This window comes from Fulmarus glacialis, unplaced genomic scaffold, assembly GCF_000690835.1.
Source record: "Fulmarus glacialis isolate BGI_N327 unplaced genomic scaffold, ASM69083v1 scaffold36137, whole genome shotgun sequence".
Lineage (NCBI taxonomy): Eukaryota > Metazoa > Chordata > Aves > Procellariiformes > Procellariidae > Fulmarus > Fulmarus glacialis.
Window position 1 is genome coordinate 3,472 of NW_009225721.1, and position 9,882 is coordinate 13,353.

Below are 9,882 nucleotides of genomic sequence, written 5' to 3' on the forward strand. Positions count from 1 at the left end.
GCTGTCCCAGAGGCTTTGACACTAAAGGCCAGATCCTCAGCAGGAGGAGAGGGAGGGTGAAAATCATGGCAGATCATATGACGTGACAATTGAGAGAGATGCTGGGAGAATCATCCATGGAGGGGGAAAACCAAGTGTCAAAGCTGGGAGGGGGTGAGAGGGAAGTCCTTGATCAAAAAAAAGTGACAAGTAACCCATTACTTCAGTTACTTCAGCGTTCAGAAAGAATGGAGGGATATGTGTGTGGAAGAGTGAGTAATAAATAATGAGATAGAAGAAAAGTACAGGGGGAAGGAAGGGAAAAAAGGAAGAAAATGGAAAGGATATAGCAAGAGGAAAGGCAAAATATAAGATTAGAAATGGAAGGAAAGATGACCATCTATTGACCAAAGATAAACCACAGGAACAAAGATAGAAGAAATTCCTCTTTTTAATTGCATGCATATATAATAGAAAAAAATCAGTTTAAAACCTGTGAGCCTGGAACATATTTTGATGCTGGATCCCTGCAAGAGTCTGTGGATCACATGAGACTTGTGAATTAAAGTGGTCCCACACACTGGGGCGAGAGATAGCTGCTGGCTGGAGTCTGACAGTTTGAACATATAGGGTACCTGCATGTTCTCTGTCCTTGATAACCTTTGCTCCAAAGCTAGTGACACTATTACTGGAGGCTAAATGTCAAATACACGGATCAGTCCAATATAGGGTATTATGCTATCTTCAGAAAAGCAGGAAATCTTTTTGGGCAATTCACATTTTTCCATCAGAGGACCTCTGGGGCTCTAAATTTCTGTGCTTCCCTGAAGGTTCCCATAGGTTCATTTCTGATGCCCCATTAGGCATGGTTTTGGATAGAACCAAGAGCCGCTTTGTGAAATTAAGAAACAGAAACACAAGCTGGGTCAGGAACCATTTCATTTTCATCTTGTCGGTGTCTCATGGAGAAGTGTGCAGAAATGTATTTCCTGGAGTAAAAGTGGCCAAACTCCATTTACTCCATTTTATTAATGATCACTGTATCTTCTCCAGCATTATAGCTGCTTGGGAACAACTCCAGCTATTTACTGCCCTTCAAAACATACTATGAGGAAAGAGTCTCTAGCTTAGAAAGGAAGCTAGGTAGCTGCCACTAACAGTCTGCATAACTGCAAAGAAACACAGTTAACTGGGGAGACTATCTGTTTAATGAAGGATGTTTATTCTTTCTAGGTAGGCCAAGGCTGGATGACTCTCCAAACTGGAATGAAGTGCACTCAGGAAGAACTGGATATGAACCTAGTGAGATATGTCCATACAGGAGCTATAGGGTCCAAGAACCAAGACAGCTTCACATTTTATCTGTGGGATGGGTACAACAGATCCCCAGCTGTGGACTTCTACATAAATATCAAGGACATGGAAAAGGGTAAAGATCTGCTAGATTTGACTTTTTACAGTGCCTATTCCTGAAACAAAGATGATCTGACTACATGTCCTGATTCTTCCCTGAGCACTATATTGCCCCTTGGCAAGCCTCCCTGCAGATCCCGAAAGTCTGTCTGCTTGGATTTCACCTGCTGGAGAAGAAGTGGTACTGGGATTTGAAAAGGGTCTGCCTAAGGCAGTATGTTGCAACTTGCCTCCCAGGACTCCCAGCTACTTTTCAAGTAGAGTTGAAAATACCCTCCTGAAACTAGCTTTATGTCTGAGTAAATCAAAGCACAGGAAAATGGCAAGAATGTAATAAGGCACGCAAAACACTGTTCAAGAACAGCTCTGTCTCCCAGGTTTATGGCTAGTCTTATGGTCTCTCTTCCTTTATTGCACCCCTATTAGAAACCTAAATTAGACCAAGTTAACCTGACACTGTTAAGATTGGAACAAGGGTTTGGAGAGGTTGTGATGTCTCCATCCTTGGCAGTTTTCAAGCCCCGATGAGATAAAGCCCTGAGCAACCTGGTTATGGCTGATCTCATGGCTGGGCCTGCTTTGAGCAGAAGGTTGGACTAGAGACATCCTGAAGTCCCTTCCAGCCTGAATTTCTGTATAATCCTACAGTCCTATGATTTTCTGTTGGTGATGGCTTGCATGTGGCTAAATAATGCATAAGAGATCAACTTACATTTCAATATAACTATTTTAGTGTTGTTTTGTCTATCCTGCAGGAGACATTGCTGTTTTCATAAAACCTCTTAGAGTGCCAAAAGGGGATCGGGGCTACATTTCAACTGATGTCCTCCTTGCACTAGATGGTACTGACAAGCCAGAGGAGCTCCTCTATGTGATAACCTCCCCACCCCAGTATGGACAAGTAGAGTATGTTGGCTATCCTGGCATCCCCATTACGAGCTTCAGTCAAATGGATGTAGCAAGACAGATAGTCTGCTATGTTCACAACACAAAGGCAGTTGTTCCTGAAGACACATTCAGGTAAGGCATAACACCGCAGCCCCTAAACTTTTCCCCTTGGATTTCTTGGGTATTTAAAAACCCCCCACAAAACAAACAGAAAAACCCAAAACAAATTATTAAAAAGAGGTGGAAGCTCTGTGGGAATTCTCAATATTTATATAGCAAAGATATTTCTACTATAATACACATAGTTGTGACTGCTTTGGTAATAAATGCATTTTCTAATTGATGCTGAAGCTGTAGCCAGAGCCACATTCACCAATGATACTAGCTTCAATATTATTATAGCACCCAAACATGCACAGCTGTTAAGGTTTAACTGGGGGAAAAGGACTAAGAACATACTTTGTGGAATTTTCCTTTGGTTTCTTGCTACAGCTGGATGTGGTAAAACTGGGCCATCCAGGTATTAAATAACTGCTTTCTTGTCTATTCTTATTTATCATATTCCTTCAGTTCCAGGCTTTTTGAATCCATAAGTAGTTCTTGAACATACTGAAAACCAGTCCACTTATCTATTCTGACACTACAATAGCTCAGAAATTCATATAGACAATTGGATTTTTGGGGCAAACCTGGTTACTTTTAGGCCCAGTTCAGCAGCCTGGTGATATTTAAGTTCACTTTCACCTGGTTCTGAATCTTCCCCTTAGACCAATTCAGACTAGGTGCACTCCTAAAGTGAATTATTTCCTTATTTTGTTCTTAAATCTCTTAGTTATAGAGTGGAATGATGTAATGAGTTATCATCAGGTAAAGACAGAGTAGACGTATTCTTGCTCAAAATCTCAGGGACAGTTTTGTAAAAGACAGCAAATTCAGGGAAAAAAAAGCTCAGAAATAAGGCAAATGTTTCTAAAGGAAGAACGCTAACTTCTTGCTAGCATTGGCAATTTCCTCTGAAAACAGCTTTTGACAGAAGATGGACTTCCTGTAAAATTCAAATTTTCCACACAAAAATAATTTTTTTTTTCATTTGTAACTAAGAAAAATGAAGGATTTAGCTCCGAAGAGTTGCAATTCAGAAAAGAGCCTTTTTTACACTATCTTATGAATAGATTCCTGATCTGAATGGCATTTTCCATGATGCATGATGAAGATTCAAGGACATGTTGCGTCATCCAGTTTGAGAGCTTTTTTGCAGGGAAGTCAAGCAAGTGGGGCGCGGAGACATCAAATAAACCTCCCTATGACACTGGGGCAGCTCAGGTGACATTATCTAGAGTTAAGCCAAAAGTAATTTTGGGACTTTCCTCAGTTGAAACATTTTAAACAAACCCTTCCACTACATTCAATGTGGTGGAAGTTCTGCTTAGGAGATTTGTCTGATCCACTTGTGTTCGTAACAGAAAAAGTGAACAAATATTCTCTGGCTTTATGTTTCTTGATTGTGAAACACTATGATCAAAACTAGAATTAGCTTAGACAAGTAAGGTTGTAGTCATGCCGACCCTAGGTCAGGCAGCGTAGGAGTGGCTTGCATCAGTATGACTTCTATACCACACTAATAAAAGCAGACCAAACAATTCTAGGGAAACCGTGCATGTGGATAAACCCAATGTCTTCTGTTTAGGCAGATGGCTAAGAACCAAACAAGAAAGTCAGCCTTATGAAAGTAAGGTTATGATGCTTTAATAAATATTGATATTCAATAACTATTTTAATCACAATAATTGATGTTCCTTGATGTTATCATTTGGAAAAGAATTTGGTTTTGTGTAGACATATAAATATTGTGGCAGAATATTATTATTATTTAAACAAGGAATGGTTACATTAATTACATGGGTAATTATGGGGGGGGGGGGATTAACTGATCAGATTTTTACTTTCCACTGAAGTACTTCCTTCAGACATAAATTTGCCTGTATTGTTTGGTGCTGCTGGCCTGGAAAAAAGATTTGGCAGTGCTTGTTTGGACAGATGACTTCAAGAGATTAGCAACCTGACATCAGATGCTGGCAGCAGGATACTAAAAGAACATGCTAATGTCCTCCATTTTGACACGCTGGCTTGATTTTGTAATGAGCTGGCACTATTTATGATTCCATTTTTATCTTTTAAATGCCATGACAGATGCTAGGTCCTACAGCCAACTCGGTTGCCATCAAACTGCAGAAAGCACGAAATGTTGGTAATGGTGAAATCAAACCATGCAACATGTCCTCCTAACTGTGCCTGAGAGTTATCCCCTAAAATTCATCAGAGCGAGGAGAATATTGGCTGCTCTCCATTCCTAAGGAAAAGATGAAGCAGCCATAAACCAGAAATAAACAACCAAAATCTCCCAAAGTGCAGAAAAAAGGATGTCTTGGACACAGGCAGCTTCATCACCTGTGAAATCAAGTGCTGCATCATAAATTTCAGTCTGATGTATATAACCAGAAGGTTTGCTCCTATCTGGTATTCTGTAGAAGACTGGACGAATCTTCAGTTTCATGAACTGAATTATCTGGGTCTTTCACTTAAACATTCTTTGAGACATCATCCAAATGATTTTACAGCCATCAGAAGAACCAGAGGAAACCCACTTCCGCTGCAATCTTGCAGACTTTTTGAGAGATGGTTAAGGTCTTGACTGAACGTGTTTTGCTTTTTTTTTTCCTTAGCATATTATTTATCATCATTATTCTAGTTCTGTATTTGATTTCAGCTAGATTACTAATAGCACAATCCTTTTACTATTGGCACAATAGCATTAGGTCAGTGCAGACAGATGTCCCTAGGTTCCCAGCTGGGAATACCATCCTCAGTAAACATATTTCTAACTGCTATATAGTCCCTGGTCTGCCTATGCTCATCCCCATCTGTTTCATGGCATACTGCCAGCTTACAAATTGATCAAGCCCTAATCATCCAGCATTGGTGAAGGCAGTGAGGAGTTTTAGATGGACAGTCTGTGTGACACAGTAAGCTACTCCATGACCTACTGAAGGTCACTAACATTCAAGGCAACAATAGGCCAGGTTCTGACCCTGTAATTGTTTAAATACTTCTTTGAGTTCTGCAGTCAAGAGAGCAAGAAGAGGCAGATAACCTAAATGTCAACCAGTCCCTGTTTCACTTATGTACGGTAGAAGGATGCTAGGTGGAAAGCAGCCAGCTAGGCAGGCCCTCATATTGTCCGAAACAACCGTCCTGTGACACCGTCCCATACAAGATCAGCTGCATAAGTGTAACTGTATGTGCATTCAAAGCGCTGGGCCTTGGAAGGTGGGAGGAAAAGGAAGGTCAGGGAATGCGAATAGTCTACCACAGGCAAATTTCTTTGCAAAGCAGACTCGGTTCTGGCTCAGGCGGAACAAACCTGGGTGAAAAGTACTCTTCAAGATGCTTTTTCATGTACTATGCAGCATAACCACAGAAACTTCTGTAGAAAGAAAGGTAACTCTTACATACTATATGGTGATGGGACACAAAGGATTGTGAGACATTTTCAAAGCAAAGCAATTTTTAATTTCATATACCCTCAAAAGTTTTTGGTACAGGCATGACAATGTGCAATGTAATTGCTTACAGAAAAAATACTTAAGTAATAATCTTGACATTGAAAGCTACGATGAATTTTGAAGGCTAAAAGATTGGTTTTCTCGTTATTTTTATCCACAACTAAATTTGTTAATAAATTTTTGCAGAACATGTTGTCACTTGTATGGCAAAATCCCATACCCAGCTGGTAGGTTTCCAACAGATTTTCTCTCCAGCCTTAGGCACCTTTATCTTTCTCTTGTTTAGGAAAGGAAAATTAACTGTAAAGCATAATCAAATCTTTAGTATATCTAAAGAAATATTACTTGAGAGAGAATGATAAGAAACTATGCTGCTATTAATAGCAATTCCCAGCATGGAATAAGAACTTTGCAGATCTGACGCTTTGATAAATACATGGTATGGACATCTACATTTTTAAAATTACCCTAGCAACTTGTATAGTTCTGCCCAATATTTTCCACAGAATCTTAGTATTTCAGTGAAAGCTTACTTGAGTTTTGCAAAGAAACATAAATCAATTCCTCTGAATATACAGAAATTTACAGATATAGTTAGTGCCTAAACAAACCCATAAAGTGAGATGAAGATGGATCTTTTTCCAGCTTGCTTTTTTAGATAGTTTTGGGCCTACTGGGTACAAAAAAACATTGTCCAGACAGACCAGGCACTTACACACCTCTTTCCGTAAGTTGTAGACAAAGCCAGCACTTTCACTGGCAGTTGCCACTACCGGGTAACCAAGTGAAGGTTACTTAAGGATGTGTACAAACGTGTATGTATGCACAATAAGCTCCACACCATTTCAGATTTGCTCCATCTGTATCTGAGCTAGAAGACTAGATCAGCTCTGTTATGGCTGCTAAAACTGATGTGTACATCCTCAAAGCCATTCCTCTGGCATTTACTCAGATTGCCGCAGATGCATTGTGACTCTTGCCATGTACCTGGCCATCTGCTTTCATGTTTTCAAGTTATACATCCACTCCACCCACATTCTGGGTTTGAGCTCAAACCAGCTCTACTACTTTTGCAGTATCAACACAGGCAAGTCCTGTAGTAAAGGTGTGTATTATCATTTCATTTCAGTACATGGTGAATCAAGAACACATGCTGAAGACTACCTTGCCTCTCTTTGCCAGATTCATCATCAGCAATGGACTGAGGACTAAGCATGGGACATTCATGATCTCCTTGGAGGCAGTTGACCACGCTTTGCCCACACTATCTAGGAATACCGGGTTAAGATTAGTGGAAGGCGCTATGGCACTTTTTTCTCCTGATGTCCTGCAGCTTTCAGACCCAGACACTGCCAAAGAAAACCTTACCTTCCTCTTGGCTCAGCTCCCGCAATACGGTCATCTCTATTATCGAGGGGCTGTGCTACTGCAGTACAATTTCACCCAGCAAGATGTGGACAACAGGGATGTTGCATACAAGCACCGAGGTGGAAATTCCCAGATTGACAGATTTACATTTGTTGCAACAGATAGGACTAATCAAGGCTTCATCGTGAATGGGAGGGTGCAGAGCGAGCCAGTGGCATTCACCATTCAGGCAAGTGTGACCACAGGCCTACTTAAAAGAGATATATAGCATGATAAGGTGGAAGATGTAGTAACTTTGATGAGAACTGGTACTTGCTGCAGCTTATGATTTAACTGAGGTATTTGTCAGCTAAAATGTTTCTTTCTGTGTCTGTGAATAATTAACCCGGAGAATTAACTACTTGCCACAATGCATTACTCAGGCAAAGAATTTTATAGAGTGCAAAGAGAGAGACTGTATTTAAGAGAAGAAAGACATCCTGCTTATATAAATATAAGCAAGTATATACTTACATACTCATACTTGCTAAGATATCTTACATAGAAATCTCAACCCTAAAGTTGAGTCCAGCTATGGGGAGGAATGAACTTCCTCCTGCTCTGCTTTCCCACTGTGGTACCTCACATTTGCATGTGAGGGATACTAGGACGACTTTTGATCTTCATGTCACAGGAATCTTGAATTACAGCCATTTCATTCCCACAACTGGACAGCCTGTCTTCCTTCTAGGAGTCTTTGTAAGATGCCTGTTCTTATTCTTCCTTCCTTTACTAGGATCTTTTTGCTCACTTCCCATTTCCTTCATTTTCAAGTTCTTCCCACTGTGTCATAGGCTCAGACGCCTTTGCTATGACTTCTTGTATGTATCTATTTGGCATGTTTCACTATGCAAAGCAAGCCTGGCTGCATTGTATGTCAAAATTCTGTATGTTTCAAAACACTGATACCAATGAAGTAACTTCTCCTGACCACAAAGTTTGAAGTTATATGATGAGCGAGGAGTGCCATTTCAGCAGCAGATGAGATATGGAAACAGCCACAACCGTTGTGGAGTGCTAGAAGATTCATCAGAAGTTGTGAAAGGTGGCACAGATTTGAGGAGACATATTGGCCAGGTCTATGACTGTGATTATCATAATCCTTAGGTTTCCATGCTTGTTATTGTAAAACAGAGGTGAGAAACCTTTGCTGGAGTTTTCATTTGCTATGAAGAAAATTACATCAAAAAGGAGAAGGACTATGGGGAGTGTGGGACATCAGGGCAGAGGTACACAGAATTTGTGCTGCCCTCCCCGGTGTGTGCTGTATCCCGCTGCTTGCAGCAAGCGAATGGGCAATCTGAGCCTGGAAACCTCTCATGGGAAGTAGTACTTAACTGGAGATCAGACGACTTCTGGAGCAGACTGTGAGTCAAAGTGGCTATTGCCACCCTGAGCAGGCTACTGTGCTTTTAGCAAAAGTAGGACAGAGAATATCCTCATGCTGTAAAATGAATATACATTTGTCTAACTTTGATTTAGGTGGATCATTTGGACAAAATGGCACCAAAAATTATTCATCTCCATTGTTTTTCTGATGTGGAACTGCTGAAGAATGGCAATTATGGGATCTATATTACTGCCAGATCCCTGAAGGCATCTGACCCCAATACAGAAGATGACAAAATAATTTTTAAGATTTTACGAGGTCCTCATTATGGCTACCTGGAAAATGTAACAACAGGTGCTGTCTTCTATAATCTCTGTATTTTGGGACATACCAGACCAGATTCCAAAACCTACCCTATTAATGTTTGTTTGATAGAGGAAATAAAAATTTCTTAGCAAACTTTTGGGCAAGGTTTGAATGTAGTAAGAAAGCTTTTACACTAAAACCTGAGTCTCAAATTCATCATGAAACCTCAAAGAGTTTGATGGTTAATAGCTGCCATTGAGAAATTATTTTTTGTTTGTGTCAAGAAAAAAAAAGATGAATATTGAGCTTGGCCATTTGATAAACATCTCCCATGGGAAGAAGTTGGCTGGGGCTTGTAACGAGCTGGGATGTTGCTGTTTAGCTATAAAACCAGGTTTCTGTAAGTTCAAATTTTCTAAGTGTTCAACAAAAGGAAAAGTTGAAAACAGTCCATATGAGCTACATGGTTCTTACTAACAGGCTTTTGATTCACCTGAATGTTTCTCTTTTTTCCCAGGTGGATTTATTCAGGAAGGCTTTAGCCAAAAGGATTTAAACAGCAAAGTCATACTTTATGTCATCAATCCATTGCGGGAAGTGAATTCAGACGACTTGGAGTTTCAAGTCACAGATGACAGTGGAAACTCGGCGGTGCCCCAAAGGTAGCTCCGACCCTGGGCGGTGTGTGCTGTGCTGCGCTGTGCGTGCTGACCCAGGGGCCAGTGAGCCCCTGCCGGGCTTGAAGCCGCCCAGACGTGAACATAGCTAGGACTCAAATTGCCGTTTCTTTTGTGGAAGAGTAGAGAAGGTTTCTTCCCCTCAGGGAAGTGAAATACAAAGGGCTAGCTCCTGGCTAGACTGGGGCACAGTTCTCAAGGGCCTTCGGGGCCTCACAGAAAAACATAATGGAGTTTACTCTAAGTGGCAGTTGGGCATTGGAGATTTGAGATACTGGGTGCTGAGGGACGGGACTGTTGCTTCATGTACATGGTGCTG

The 9,882-nt window shown here is 40.8% G+C and overlaps 1 protein-coding gene across 1 annotated transcript in view; it reads left to right on the forward strand.

Annotated features, from left to right (window-relative positions):
• Positions 1-9,882, forward strand: part of LOC104080246 (FRAS1-related extracellular matrix protein 1-like) — a gene marked incomplete at its 3' end in the record, with an annotated part of 23,805 nt that overhangs the window by 3,436 nt on the left and 10,487 nt on the right. The window contains exons 3-7 of the mRNA XM_009582569.1: positions 1,213-1,408; positions 2,148-2,412; positions 7,026-7,440; positions 8,733-8,934; positions 9,404-9,548. Of these exons, the coding sequence (XP_009580864.1) occupies positions 1,213-1,408; positions 2,148-2,412; positions 7,026-7,440; positions 8,733-8,934; positions 9,404-9,548 (1,223 nt within the window). The remainder of the gene's footprint in view (positions 1-1,212; positions 1,409-2,147; positions 2,413-7,025; positions 7,441-8,732; positions 8,935-9,403; positions 9,549-9,882) is intronic.